This window comes from Anthonomus grandis, chromosome 10 (genome assembly GCF_022605725.1).
Source record: "Anthonomus grandis grandis chromosome 10, icAntGran1.3, whole genome shotgun sequence".
Lineage (NCBI taxonomy): Eukaryota > Metazoa > Arthropoda > Insecta > Coleoptera > Curculionidae > Anthonomus > Anthonomus grandis.
In genome coordinates this window covers 14,338,021-14,353,147 of record NC_065555.1, presented here as the reverse complement: position 1 = coordinate 14,353,147, position 15,127 = coordinate 14,338,021, and the positions used below count along the sequence as shown (strand labels likewise).

The following is a 15,127-nucleotide window of genomic DNA, read 5'->3' as shown; positions in this document are numbered from 1 at the left end:
CCATATATTCTCAAACTAAAAATGCAAAAGATCGCTCAATAAATAACCAGGATATTGGCATGTATGCATATTAAGTAGAAACACTATGCTGTATCGGTAATGGAAGCTGAACTTATTTAGTTTTGATGTTTATAGTAAGGCAGCTTGGTCAACCAATGAACTAACAATACCTTACTAGATAATATTTTCCTAAATTTAACAAATGTTTAATTTAATTTTCCCTTAAAATGCCATTAAACTCACATAAGATATAAAGTGAATGTAATGTTAAAGTTAAAATATGAATAATTGATTCAAATTCCTTCAAATGCTTTTCAAATAAAATACCATAGTATATGACGTAGATCGGTTTATTACCGAGTGCTTTAGGGAACAATAGCCAATCAACTTTGAATATTTTATGTTTAAGGTTAAGCAGTAAAATATCGATAAAACATAGGTTATATTATATAACATTTATATATATTAAAGTTTCCATCAGTTGCCCTAAAATATCAAATTAAGTGAGTTCTTACTGGAATAAACAAAAATGATATCATCAAGAGCTATAAGATGTCTTACTGGTTCAACGAGTCCCTCTTTTAAGATCGCTCCAATATTCTCCAATGCAAAAAGGTAACTTTACTCGTTTAAAATTAGATAAATTTAAATAATCGAATGTTGGTTTTAGGAGTTTTAAACAACCGAACGTCCTTAAACGCCCCCTTTATGAAAGCCCAGAGATGAAACGTAATAAGCAAGTAATATTAGATACATTTCCAAAATTTCGTCAAATCCTTCAAACTTTGCCTGAATATAAAGAGATACCCGAAGTAATTGATAGAATCGCTACGGTAAGAACGTTATAATTATTTAGGCTAATCAATCATATAAGGAAAATAAGTCGAAGAGTCTCTTGGACCAGTCGTATTCATTATAGAGGTGACATAAGTGAAAAGGCAAAATTGAGAAAAGGAAATACACAAAAAATTTCTATCCTTGATAAATTTAAAAATAAACCACATAGACTAAGAAATTTAAAAAAATAACTACGACCATACATGGTATAGGTATATTGTGCTATAGGACTATTGAATCATTAATTTAAATGTCACATAATAAAATAAATCAAAGCAATCCTAGCTGTATCTGAGCAACTTTTCAATTTCTATATGGCATTTTAAAATTAAACTACTAAAACTTCATTTGGATGGAGAACCTTACTCACAAATGGCATCTCAATGTTTAAGCTTAGCCAGAAATTTGCCAATATATAAACAGCACCATAATTATTCTCAACTGATAAGCCAACTGTATGAAAACTTAGTTTGTATATTATTTCTAAATATAGTTCACAAATTATCAGTATATAGTCTTGCCGAGTATACAGCTGGATCCCTTATCTGAATGACTAACTGCAGTCACAATTTTAAAATTGTACAGGAAGAGGAAAAAACTACCTAAACTTTGCTTAAAGCTTATTTGACTATTGTTTTTTTGTGGAAATGTACCTGGAGGTATATTTTATATATCACCTTCATCTCTTTTGGTGTTTTTAAATTTTTCATGAAGTTATTGTCAATTTTGACATATGGACATGTCTCCTTTTTGCAGTAAAATAAAAGAAAATTCTATAACTTTGACATTTGCTTTATTTAAATAGTACATACTCATTCTACATCGCATTCTTTCTCACTTGTCGGCAAGCCGAAATGATCCTCCAAAATTCCATATAATTCTCAGGAATAAATTTTATTATATTTAATATATCAGTCATTTTTTTTATTAGTTGGTTTTGAACAGAACATTGAGTTAATTCTTTTTCAGCATTTCTAAGCCGGTAAGTATTACTTACAGGGCAGTTATATATAAACTCATGGCCAACTATCTGAGTGGTTGTTGAAATACTCAAATGTTGGAAGGATGCGATAGAAAACGATTTCTTTTGAGATCGTGGTACACTCTTTCCTTAAGATTCATTACTCAGACAGGTTCTTTTATAAAATTGTGGCCACCAACATTTGAAATCGTACACAAAATCGCTAGACACTTGAACAGTTGAAAATTTTGCTGAATTTTTGCAAGCCTTGGAAATTATTTCAACATAATCCTGGATGGTGTAAAATCGTTCTATTTTATTAAACTGTCGTTTAATTAGGCCGAAGTCACGATCGCAAAGCATAAATGAATGGCCTCTCATTGGGAGTACATTTCAATCTCATTAAATCTCTTGAATTCAACTAAACTCATTAGAAAGCGAATCACGGTATTATTTTTATTCTGTCCACGACAGTTGTCACAGAAAATGTGAAGAGTTTTATACTTTTGCAAGCTTTGCTGATCTAAGTAATGCTTGAGAAAAGAGCATACGTCATTTGCACCTTTGCCCGCCTCCCCTTTATGGTAGACATAACAAGCAATATTATTAGATCCTAAATTATGTACCCCAAAAGTACAAACAGTGAGCTGTCCAAAGTTGTACAGATCTTGAACCGGAAGTTGTGGTAGCGATACATTCGCCATGAAATCAATGCAAATACCTAAGGTCTGCTCATCTTCAGTACAGCGCTTTTTTACCGAATCTAGAGCAGTATAAAACTTCTTGCTTCGTCTCTTGTGGACCATAAGCTCAGCAACTGCTACTCTTTTTGCATGATCGTTAAGACAGTCACTCTTTATTTTAGCATTAAGTTCCCTGCAAGTATATTTTGCTGGTCTACCAAATTTTAAGTTATAATTTTCTTTAAAATAGGACCAAAAAAATTTGTAAGAAATTTTATCAGTCGGGTGTTTTTCTCTAAACATCTCAAACATTGTCTTTATTGATAATTTGCAATATAGATAACGAATTTCTTGGCTCATATAATGAGATATTTTTACCGGATAGGATTCAATGTGGTTCCGGATATTTGCAATAACAGATCTTTTTATTGCATTCCCACTTACATTTTTACCGCGCATATCCTGAGGGGTTTTGTGATTTTCTAGGAGAAAAACAATACGTTCGCATCGCTTCTTAGATATTCCATAAATTGATAGAAATGCTCTTTTACAAGTCTGTATTCTACTTGAACCATTAAGAATAAAATATTTGACACTAAAAGATTTTGGTTTACTATTAGAAGAGTCTATGCTACCTCTTTTTCATGAAATGGAATGTATTTCTAAGAGTCCTTATAAATACATATCTTGTAAGTCTTTTGTTTGCAAATTACAAAACAAATTAAGCATACTTTGTTTTTCTTCTTCAATCAGTCCACTTAAACATTTCTTGTAACAACTAAAAGGATAAACTAGTTTGCCTAACGATGATTTAAAAAAACCCCAGACTTACCATAAACACCCGCAACCTCTTTGGCAGGAATGCATTTTCCAAAATAATTTACATGTTGGACGCCTTGCAGTTTTGCCCTTTTAATATAATTTCTTTCATATTTCTCAGTGTTCACAACACCTTTTTTTCGTTTTTTTTGGGATATTTTCAGATTCTGAACTCGAACTCATTTTTTCTATTCAACTTAAATAAAATGAAATTGTAAATGAAATAAGCACGTGTTATTTCCTTGTTTCTATGAAATTCTAAACAGAACTAAACGACTGCGTTTTTTATTACTCAGCCAGCAAAAACGAAAATAAATCAGAGCGGAACATTAAAATAGGTCCCCGAATCTCTATTGCATTTTAGTGATTATATTATCTGGTCTTTTGTATTGGTGTACGAAACCGCACGAAAAGAACCGAAGTCAATAGTTTACATATCCCCTTTTTGTGGTTAGCGAGAATTATAACGCTATCGAGTAAATGGTATGACAATGTCGTATGTCCCGTTTATGCAGTAAACGATGTATTTAAGGTAATGAAATTTAAATATATGAAAATATGAATTTCCTAAGAAATTGGAGATGTCGCCTTTCTGCAGTTAGCGATTCATCTAATATTACATGGTGAATTTGCAATTGAAGCATTTTTTTAATGGAAAAGTCAAGTGCTAATCTCAATGGTAGAATGCCTGATACATTTTTTATTGCCTTTTTAATTCTTCCAATTTATTTCTATTCTTAAATTATTATGATAACTCCCTGGAATTACTATAACAATTTATAATTATTACCATAACTACCTATATTTATGTGGCTACTATAACATATGGCAACGAATTTAACATTACGTCATTAAATTCAGCACTTTTTATTGATATTGATTTAGAGTTATCTTTGAAGATCGCTCATCCACTCAATTGGTAATAAGTCAATTCTTTAAAAGGACATATCATGTGTGAATTTCATGACGTTGTTGATGGAAGTGAGTCTATTTATATGACGCTTATAACAATAAATTAAAAGAAGAAGAGCGACAATAAAAAGACAAAGTACGAAATGTGTATCTCAAAATCCGGTTCGAAGGACCAACAAACATTAAGAAATTTGGTAGAAACTGTGGAAATATGTTAAATTTTATTAAGTATTCAATCGATATATTAATGAAAGAGCTAAATGTTATTAAAAGAATAAAAGAGACAAGTAAAACTTACAAAAATCTGGCAAAACTGATAGTGAAACTTGAGTGTTAGAAATGCAGAAATAAAGTACGAATTTCATATTTAAGTAATCAATTAATTAAGATAAATGCTATATATCAAGTACTAGAAGCAGTATAATCTGGTTCGAAGGACCAAACCATTTATCTCAGTTCAAAAATTCCGCGGATTTAGTAACTTTGATAAAGGAAAGGATTTTTATTTAATTTTTCCAGACAGTTAAAGGTTTCCCAAGTAGTCAAAGAAGGAATAAACATTATTTTTAGGTGAAAAAAAAATATATCTAGGAATCTATTCCAACAAAAAAAGGAAATCTTATATTTATTCTAGGCAATTATAGGTGTTTTGATAACACTTCCAGACGGTCGAAGGATGAGTGAAATTACTTAAAAGTCCCTGAAAATGTCAAACAAAATTAGTATATTATATTAGATTTTGAAAAAAAATGCCAATAACTAGGAATAAATTCTGGAAAAGCTATTTTTTTAAATTTATTCCAATTATATATATATATACATATATATAGGAATTTTAAGATATATTTGGATAAGGGTGAGATAAAATCGTTTATTTATTCCAGGGAATTGGAGATTACTTAAACGGTATTTCAGGTTTTCAAGAAATAGATAAATATTGAAAACATTCTTAAGCCTAATCTTGAGTTTTTTTTAATGGACAAATGGAAAAATGAAAGGCAAATTTAAATGGCAGAATGCCCAAGTAAAAAATTGTGTTTGGCCTTTTTGGGGTCCTTGTAAGAAGTTTGCTAATAATGCAGAACCACCAAGTTCTCTTAACAGTCAGTCTCTACAATATACTATAAGATATTTCAGATTGATTTGCTATTCTTGTATTCCAGATGAAAGATTTGATCGTGCATGAATTACTCCATCGTCAAGATCATATAAATATTTTTGTAAATATTAAAATAAACTGCGAATAACTCGAATCTGCAAATGCAAATCAGAGTTTAAGCTAATGCATGAGCTCTCTTTCATCTATATTGCAACACTAAGTGTCTTTACAAATAAGTTAATAGTATTATAATATTTTTAGGCAGTTGAGTATGCGAGTTCAAATGGAAAACTATGGAGATCAACGAGTATTCTTCGAAATTATGAAATAGCTGCAAGCCCTGAAGATCTTACGCCTGAAAAATATAATAATGCTGCCTTAATGGCTGCTACAGTTGAAATCGTAAGAATTCTAATAACCTATCTTTTAATAACCAAAATATACACTAAAATCATTTTTCTTTAGTTACATGGTGTTATTTTACAACTGGACGATATTCAGGATGATGCTGACATACGTAGGGGAGTAAAAGCATTTTATGCCTTACCTGGAAAAACTAGAAATTGTGTTGGTGAACTTTTTGCAGCTGAGAGCACTAGAAATTTAATTTTAGCTACTGCGTAAGTATATTTAATATGATATGTTATGGATGCTTCTAACATATGACATAAGGGTAAATAATGAATTTAACATTTCGTCATTGAACTTAGCACTTTTATTAATTTGGCGCGTAGCATTTCGAGCTGTAATAAGATAATTTATTTAAATGGTAAAACTAAGTGCCAATTTGTATAGCAGAATGTCTCACTAATCAAACCTATTGGCCATTTTAGAATGCTTGTTACAGTTCTTTAATGCGTCTAAAATTGTCAAGTCAGACTTGATGACATTTGCAAAGTATCTGGGGTAATTGTATTTATAACTTTGAAACATATAACAAAGAACCAGGGATCAAATTTATTAATTTGCCATTGAATTCAACACGATTGAGTTAAACACTTTTAGCAATTTGGCTATAGTATAGTATTTTGGCTGGCTTTAAAGTTCGCTCGGTATTCAATGACCTTTTGAAGTGCCAAATATAATAGCAGACAACTGAATTAATTAATTTTTTTTATTTTTATAGTTAGTTCGTTAGTTTTTTGATTCTATCCAAAAATATTAGGTAAATTTGTCACGCTCTTCGACACTTTAAACATATAACATACAGGCAGGCAACAAGTTTAACATTCCGCCATTGAACTCAGCACTTTTATTAACTTGGCGCGTAGCATTTAAGTGAGCAAGCAACAGTGTATGTGAGCGTCGTAAGGAGTTTAATGAGAACGATGTATAAATCTAAGAATCATCTGCGTATTATTATAGTTTACAATAAGATATAATATTTTTCATATCAACAATGTGTAATAGGGGTTCTAATAGAGATTCCTGAGGTACAAGAGTGGTAACAAAAATTAAATTTAGATTTTGAATATAAGGGGTGAGAATCAATCTCCACGCATTGAAACCTGCTGGTCAGGCAGGATCTTAGTAAGGCCATAGAAGTATTAGAAAAACCAAAGAAATGTAATTTAGTTAGCAGCATATCATGATTTAGAGTGCCAAATGCCTTACTAAAATCCAGCAAACAGGTTTAAATATGAAGTTGACAGGTTTAAGTATGAAGAACAAAAACAAGTAACAGTTTTTGTTCTTCATACTTCAAAATGCCTAAATAATAAATCTTTTTTATGGCTATTTTAGAGTGTTCCTTACAGTTTTGTATACTAGTATTGCATCTTAAATTGTCAGGCCAGACTCGATAATTACTTAAAGATTAGACATTGTTGACCACTCCAAAATATTATAAGTGCCGAATTCAATGGCGGAATGTTAAGTTCGTTTTCTTCGCTCCATTTTGGGAGTGGAGTGAATGGTTAATAAAAAAATATCTCTTGTTAAAAGAAGTATTTTTTTCATAAATCAAATGAATCCTATAGAAGCAAAACCCGACAAATCCACTTTTGGTCAAAAACGAGGTTATTGTTTTGAAATGTTTACATAATAAAAATCTGCAAATTTAAATAGGTTTGTGGTATCAAAAACTGTCAAAATACGTTGAAATTTAAAGTAGAATATTGGCTATAGTTTTAAAATCCGCCAAATCCTAATGTCAAATCCAACGCGTCGTAACAAAAACCGAAAAATCCATTTCGACCAATCACGGCGCTCCCGGCGTCCACATAACAATAATAATTTTACGCGCGAATTTTTTACGATGTTAGTATAACGTTGTTCGCGGACTCGAACAGTAATATTTTGTACTTTTATTTAATTATTGCCAATTTTTTTATTAAATAATAAGTTTTAAGTGCCTAGAACTCTATCAAATGGAATTGACAGAGTCAATAAAACCTACGACGCCTCTCTTAGCAAGGAAATAGTGGTTAAACCAGAAACTTGGAAGAGAAAACGAGAGCAAAATGAGAGGTAAGTTTGCCGGAGTATCCAAAATGTAAACACGCGATAAAATCGTATCGTTGCAGTTCATTGTCAATGTACGATGTTTCAAATTTTCATAAACTTTTTATCTTTACAAAACTAAAATTGAACAAGACAACCTAATTTTAAAGCACTGTCTGATTGGAGATATTAAACACAAAAAAACCGAAAATGAAAAGGGCGCGCCTAAAAGAAGTTTTTCAGTTGTTTATAATATTCCAAAGGCCAATACTTTAAAACTGGTTCCAGTTTGCAGGAATGCATTTACTAAAATTTTGGCAGTTGGTAAAGATCGGATTAAAGGGTGGCGACAGAATTTCTGGAAAATATAGTGCGAAAAAAGAGTCTGTAATGAAATTCATTGAAAGTTTTAAGGTAATCGAGTCTTATTATTGCCGAAACAGAACTAACCGCAAATATTTATCCTCAACACTTAGTATTTCAAAGATGAGGAGACTATACTTACTTCACTTAACACCACCATGAGCGGTATTTTTTTATTTTTTTTATTTTTTTTACTGTTAAATTTAACTGTTACTATTACCTGTCTTGTGATAACTTAAACTAAAGTGAAATTAGTTAAAGAGCATACTTGCAAACTCCTTTTTTTTAAATTCCTACACTCCCTTATTTGTCACTCTCTTTTATATAACTTTTCCTTTATTATATATTACATTAATGTTTTCATGTGCGCATCTGAATACTAGATCACTTACAAACAGCTTTGATATTTTTCAGGATCATATAAAAAAGTATAAATATGATATGATCGGTGTCTCGGAGACTTGGCTTCACTCCCATGTTTCCGATGACACTATTCACTTGGATAGTTACATTCTCGTTCGTCAGGATAGGCTAAATAGAGGTGGCGGTGTCGCTGTGTATCTCAAAAATACTTTTAACTTTCGTATTATGCATAGAGAATCTGCAGCTTTTCTTGAACAAATTTGGATCGAGCTAAATATAAATGACAAAAAAATTCTCGTTGGAAACATCTATCGTCCACCTAAAGGTGAACTAAACCTTTTTTATTCCGCTCTGGATAATATTCTGGTTGATTTTTATGCTGCCTATGAGCACATAATACTTCTTGGCGACTTTAACATAAATGTTCTTAATCCAAATGTAAATACTTCATTGTTTGAACTTACTGAAGTTTATGGTTTAAAACAATTCATATCAGAGCCGACAAGAGTGTCTGATATTTCTATGTCCCTGATTGATTTGATTTTTTCTAATATTGACCTCATGGAGGCTTGTGGTGTTAGGGATGTTGAGGTGTCGGATCACTTGTTGGTATTTTGTGAAATTAATTTTAATATTTCTGAGTCACAACGCTTTAGTTTTACATATAGAAACCTTCATAATATTGAACATTTATGTTTTTAGTCTGATCTGGAGTATGGCAAACTTAATAGTATGGCATAGTATGTATATCATGCCTGAAATTGACTCTAAGGTTGATTTTTTCACACAGTCGATACTTAATATCCTAGACATACATGCGCCAATTAAGAGGGTTAATAATAAAAAAAACCATATAGCCCCTGGATAACCCCCAACATCAGGTTTATGCAAAAGCTTCGTAATAGGGCTCTAAATAAGTTTAGAGCTAGTAGGGATCGGGAGGGCTGGAATACGTATAAATAGTATAGAAATATTACAACGTCTGCGATTTGTGCAGAGAAAAAAGCATATTTGACTTATAAACTTGGCATTTGTAGTAATAGAGAAATTTGGAGTGAGTTGAAAAAAATCAATATTTCTAAAAAATCTAATGTACAGCTTCCTATATCATAACAAGATGTTGAAAAACTTAATAGTTTTTTTTACTAATATAAACAATAACAACAATAAGCCTAATACCGATTTTATAATTTTGTTTAAGGAGCACAGAATTTTTCCTAATATATACGATTTTATGTTTAATTTAGTAGACCAGGATTTAGTAGGAAAAATTCTTTAAACTATAAAAAGCAAGGAATTTGGATCTGATAATTTAAATATAACTATTGTGACGCTTTGCTGTCCTGTGATTATTAACCCTCTTACCCACATTGTTGTCTAGAGAAAAGCTATTTTCCGGAAAAGTGGAAGGAGGCCAATATAATTCCCTTACCTAAAATTAAAAATCCCACGGAATTCAACAATCTTCGTTCTATTTCTATACTTTCTGCTCTTTCGAAAATTTTGGAAAAAATTATGGAGCGCCAAATTCTTGATTATTTAAATAGCAATAATCTCATCCCAGAATATCAGTCTGGGTTTCATACGGGCTATAGCTGTGTCACTGCGTTGTCTCAAGTTACAGACGATATATTTCGGGTTTTGGATAAAGATCAGGCAACTGTTTTAATTCTCTTAGATTTTACCAAAGCATTTGACATGGTGAATCATGAGATACTCATATCTCTATTACATTATCTAGGATTTTCTCAGTCGGCCTTAACACTTATGTCATCTTTTCTTTCAAACCGCAAACATAGAGTTCTGCTAAATGGAAAAATATCGGAGGCACTTGACGTTATTTCTGGTGTACCACAAGGTAGTATTTTGAGTCCATTGCTATATACAATATACACATCACAATTAACAAAAAAATTAAATAGATGTAAACATCACTGCTATGCAGATGATACTCAAATTTATTATTCATTTAAACCCAATTATGCTCCTGAATATTAATCCTTCGCTAACCTTAATATTAATATAGATCTTAATAATATCTTTGCTGAAACTCAAAATCTACTTTTAAAAATTAAACCAGCCAAATCTAAAGCTATTCTTTTTTGTAGTGATGCTCACCGGATTGAGATTTTAAATAACTTTAGACTTGAAATGAATAACGATGTTATACAATTTCAAAATTCAGCCAATAATCTGGGGCTCCTAATAGATCATAAACTAAAATTTAGGGGCATGTTACACTTAAACTTAAAATTGGATACTCTGCTTTAAAAACTATTTACGCGCAGAAGAATTACTTAAGTACTAATATTAAGAAAATGCTTTGTAAAGCATTGGTTTTGTCACCTTTCAATTTCTGCGACACTATTTATGGTCCTTGTCTTCACTGCTCAGATGCCTATCGGATACAAAAACTTCAGAATTCATGCCTAAGACTTGTATTTGGCGTAAGGAGAGGGGAGCATATTTCTCATAGCCCGCATCCTTTAGCTTATTAAGCTAAAGGATGCGGGCTGGTTAAATATGTTCAATCGACGAGTATTACATCTTATTTGTTTTTTTTTTATAAATTACTTAAGTGGAAGTCTCCATCATATTTGCTTAGAAAGATTAGATTCCGAACGGACGTACATAACCTAAATATTAGAAGAAAGAATTTACTTACTATTTCGGTGCACAATAAGGAATTATTTAAAAAGTCATTTTTATACTTGATTGCACACTATAAAAATAGGTTTAAAATAAATGATTTTACATAGAAAAAACTTTTAAAGTTAACATTAAGCTGCTTCTCCTTGGTTAATTATGTGTATAAGTGATTTTTTTTAACGTTTTTGTGTATAATGTTGTTTTGATGATTTTGTTCCTGAAAGGCTTTGAACGTTGCCATAAATCGTTATATAATTTTCCTCATCTTCCCTTCCCCTCATATTTTCTTTCATATCCTGATCCTCTTCTCATGCTCCCATTAGGTATGTTCTTTCTTTTTCAAAAGAATATTTATTATTAAATTTTTAAATTATTGTTTTTTTTTATTTTTTTTTTGGCCTGAACAGAATTCAGGAAGCCTTTTGTTTAAAGGATATCCCTGTAAATCTGCATATTATGGCCTGTTGGTCACCTTGTATTATTAGCTTTTTTATTTTGTTACAAATTCTTCGATTTTTTTTGTTATTGGTAAATGATGAAATACTCAATATTTAGTGGAATTTTGTAATATTTGAAATTTTGTAAAAGTTAATACAACTACCTATTAGTTTCATTCTTTGTGCTTAAATGCTGTAATTTCTTGGTGACTAATAAACGTCTTAATATTATTATTATTATACTGTCAAAAAATGAACGAAATACCAACCCTGATGTGTGTTCCGTGTGTCTCCAATTAACAGAAAAAATAAAAAAAGAGAAAGACGAAAATAAAAAAATAAACTAATGACGGAAAGACATGTACATAAATTATGCGCCAAGGTTTTCTTTCACCATTTAAAAGAAGAAAAACCTAAACTAATTACATTATTATTTGATTGCCAGAAGAATCAGGTCCTACCAAAGATTTCTGACCAACCAGTTTATTATAGCCGCCAGCTTTATATTTACAATTTTACCATTGTTACTGGCAGTTCACACTCACCCCTCACTAAAAATAATGTGTCAATTTGAAATAGCAAGTGCTGTATTTTACAAACTTTGTCAACTAGACCTTGGGAATAAAAATAAAGTAAGACTTGTTGCTGATGGATGTGCAGGTCAGAATAAAAACTCTACTTTAATAACAATGTGTACCGTGTGGCTTAGTCAGGAGGCTCCTCAGTCAGTCTCAAAATTAGAAATTATCTTTCCAGTTATTGGGCATTCTTTTCTCCCTGCAGATCGTGTGTTCGCTCGAATTGAAAAATATATAAAAAAAGAAGTCTTAGTCTCCGTAGAACAGTACCTAATTATTTTTGCTGATCACGGTAAAGTTTATCGATTTGGATCTGACTTAGAAGTGCACAATTGGAAGAGAGCTTGTAAGGAAGCAGTAAAACCTACTGGTCAATGGCAGTTCTCATTTAATGTATGCAAGACGTACATATTGAATCGCACTAGTTCTGGACAGGTTACGATTCGAGGAGAGCAGTCCTATAAATCAGATCTGGGTGTTTTCAAATCAGTCTTAAAAAAGGGCAAGCCACCAACCGACGATATAAATCCAGTATTAGTTCAAAAGGGTATACAGCCAAATCCTAAAAAGCTAAAGAATGTCCAAACACTCCTCACCAAACAATATGGAGATAAATGGAAAGAACTGAATAAATTGAAATACTAAAAGAATATTCTTGAAAAATACGAATTGGAAAATCTGCTGAACATAGAAATTCCAGAAAATGAAGAGAATTTGTGTGAAAACATGCCTTATTTAAGTGATTTGTTAGTTTAAACTATTTTTAAATAATGTCGGTATAAGTATCTATGTTTGTTAAATTTTTTCCGTAATAAAATACGTATTTCAAAAACAAAAGTTTTTTTTTTACAAAATACGACAAATCCACTATGATCAGTTTCAAAATCCGACAAATGGGTTTGTTAGTTTCAAAACATCAAGCATCTAATTTTGAATTGTTCAAAATTAGATGCTTGATGACTTGCTCTATGTATATAAAGAGACTTAAAAAGATATTGAGCTTTTAACTTCCCTTTATCGTTTTTTCTCATTTCCCCAAATTTTCTAAAAGTGGATTTGTCGGATTTTGCTTTTATAGGATTCAATATTACGAGAGTTATGCATTTCGATCGTGTCACATTTATCGTGAATATACTTTAGAACCCGATGATGACAAGTTGTCTCATCGAAATGCATAACAGTTAAACCAAGATTGGTGTTTTGTGAGAAAATACAACACATTTTTTATTATCCATTCGCTCTACTTCTAAAATGAACTTAAGGCAGATAACGAACTTTACATTCCGTCACTGAGTTTGGCACTTATAATATTTTTAGGTGGGTATATTTCTTCCCAGCAGTCTTGTGACCTCGAACTTGGAATAGGCGTTTGTCATTGCACGATTTATTTTTAAGTAAAAAATTATATTAATTTACTATAATGTGTTCCTATGCTAACACCAGCGGCTAAATGTACAAATCCCAAGGAGAACAAAATATTTTGGAGCATATCGCTAAAAATCGTTTTTTCTTAAGGCATAAATCAAGTGCTTAATTCAATGGCAGAATGCCAAAGTAAAACTTTAGTGTCTTTGACTCCTAACTGTTTAATTGTTCATTTTAGTGGAAAATCTCATCCCAGTTACCAAACGGTGAGGCATCTTTACAACAAGCACGGTCTTTTAACCTATATGGGTCAACTATACGATACTTTATTTTATGATGAAAGTACAAAAAAGCCTGTTGTTGAGGCATTCACTATGGATATGCAAGTGTTTTTTCTTTAAATATTTTTAGATACAAATTTTGTTGTAAATATAATAAAACTTATTTTTTTTAGCTACGAGAAGCTGACTATGTATAAAACTACATATTATACAATTAGCATGCCTATCGAAATTGGATTAGCTTTGTCAAACAAATACGATGAGAAGAAGATAAAAGAGAACTACCATATAGTTACTCGTCTTGGATTACTTTTTCAAATGATGGTAAAAAGTCAATTTTACACTTATATTATTCTATACAAATTCCTGCTGATACCCTAAAAATTTAATAGATTAACTGTTTTTAGAATGATTTCAAAGATCTATTTAGGAATCAAGGAGAAATTTTGAAATCAGAAGAAATGAATGTTGGAATGGATATACCTACCTACAGAATAACATGGTTTACAATAAGAACACTTGAGCGAGGTACTCCGGCACAAAAAAAAGAATTTTGGGAAAACATTGGAAGGTAAGCAAGCAATGACGAGAAATTTGAACGTATTTTAAATAATAAGAGTTGTAGGTCAGATCCAGAGAAGATTATGAAAATTGTTAGCTTATACGAGGACCTTAGACTCGACGAGTTATTCTTGAAGGAAGAAAATGACATATTGAGATACGTGCAAGAAGAGATTCCGAAAATTCGAAACGGGATCCCACACGAAATGTATTATGAGATAGCAAATAAATCTTTTAGGGCAGATATAAGAACATTGAATTAAGATTTTAGTGGTTGTACAATTTTGTTTCTATTTAAATAGAGTTTTTTTTTCTGTCTCTGTGTTTATGGGATGCAAAAAAAAGGTTACAATAGCTACCTAAGTATTAGATGAAAAACTAAGGTCACACTATTGCACTTTTGTATGAGAATTCTTTAATAAAACGATTAAATAACTAGTTTCACATTTTTTCTTAGGAAATATTACTGGAATTAAAAAACAGATGCTTTTGGGATCCTTATTATAATTTTTTTTATTGATTTATTTTTTATATGCTTTTATTTTAAGTCATCAATAAAATGAATTAAATATTTTCAAAACGCCTGGTCATTTTTTTTCGAAATTTTTATCATATACTATTGTTATTGTTACTAGCTGATTTTATAACATTTTATGCTAAAATGTATACAGGCTACAGGGTCGATTGAAATTAGTGGTCAGCAAGGATAAAAATGTCGTAACTTTTTTTCTGGCTACTTTTTAATTATGTGCATAGTAAAATTTAAAAGAACCAACA

The 15,127-nt window shown here is 31.0% G+C and overlaps 1 protein-coding gene across 1 annotated transcript; it reads left to right on the top strand.

The window, feature by feature from the left end:
* The first annotated feature begins 447 nt into the window (after positions 1-447).
* On the top strand, positions 448-14,788 carry LOC126741476 (geranyl diphosphate synthase-like). The gene is made up of 8 exons (XM_050447891.1): positions 448-615; positions 671-833; positions 5,573-5,713; positions 5,777-5,931; positions 13,747-13,890; positions 13,963-14,113; positions 14,197-14,360; positions 14,415-14,788. Exons 1-8 carry the CDS (start codon positions 530-532, stop codon positions 14,611-14,613), a joined length of 1,203 nt encoding a protein of 400 aa, XP_050303848.1. The 5' UTR covers positions 448-529; the 3' UTR covers positions 14,614-14,788.
* Positions 14,789-15,127: the final 339 nt, after the last annotated feature.

What these genes read in the sequence shown, in the direction of transcription:
- LOC126741476 (XM_050447891.1), top strand. Translation starts at nt 530, where the DNA reads ATGATATCATCAAGAGCTATAAGATGTCTTACTGGTTCAACGAGTCCC. An exon ending in AATTTAATTTTAGCTACTGC is followed by an intron (nt 5,932 to 13,746) that starts GTAAGTATATTT and finishes TGTTCATTTTAG; the next exon opens with TGGAAAATCTCATCCCAGTT. An exon ending in GAGGCATTCACTATGGATAT is followed by an intron (nt 13,891 to 13,962) that starts GCAAGTGTTTTT and finishes TATTTTTTTTAG; the next exon opens with CTACGAGAAGCTGACTATGT.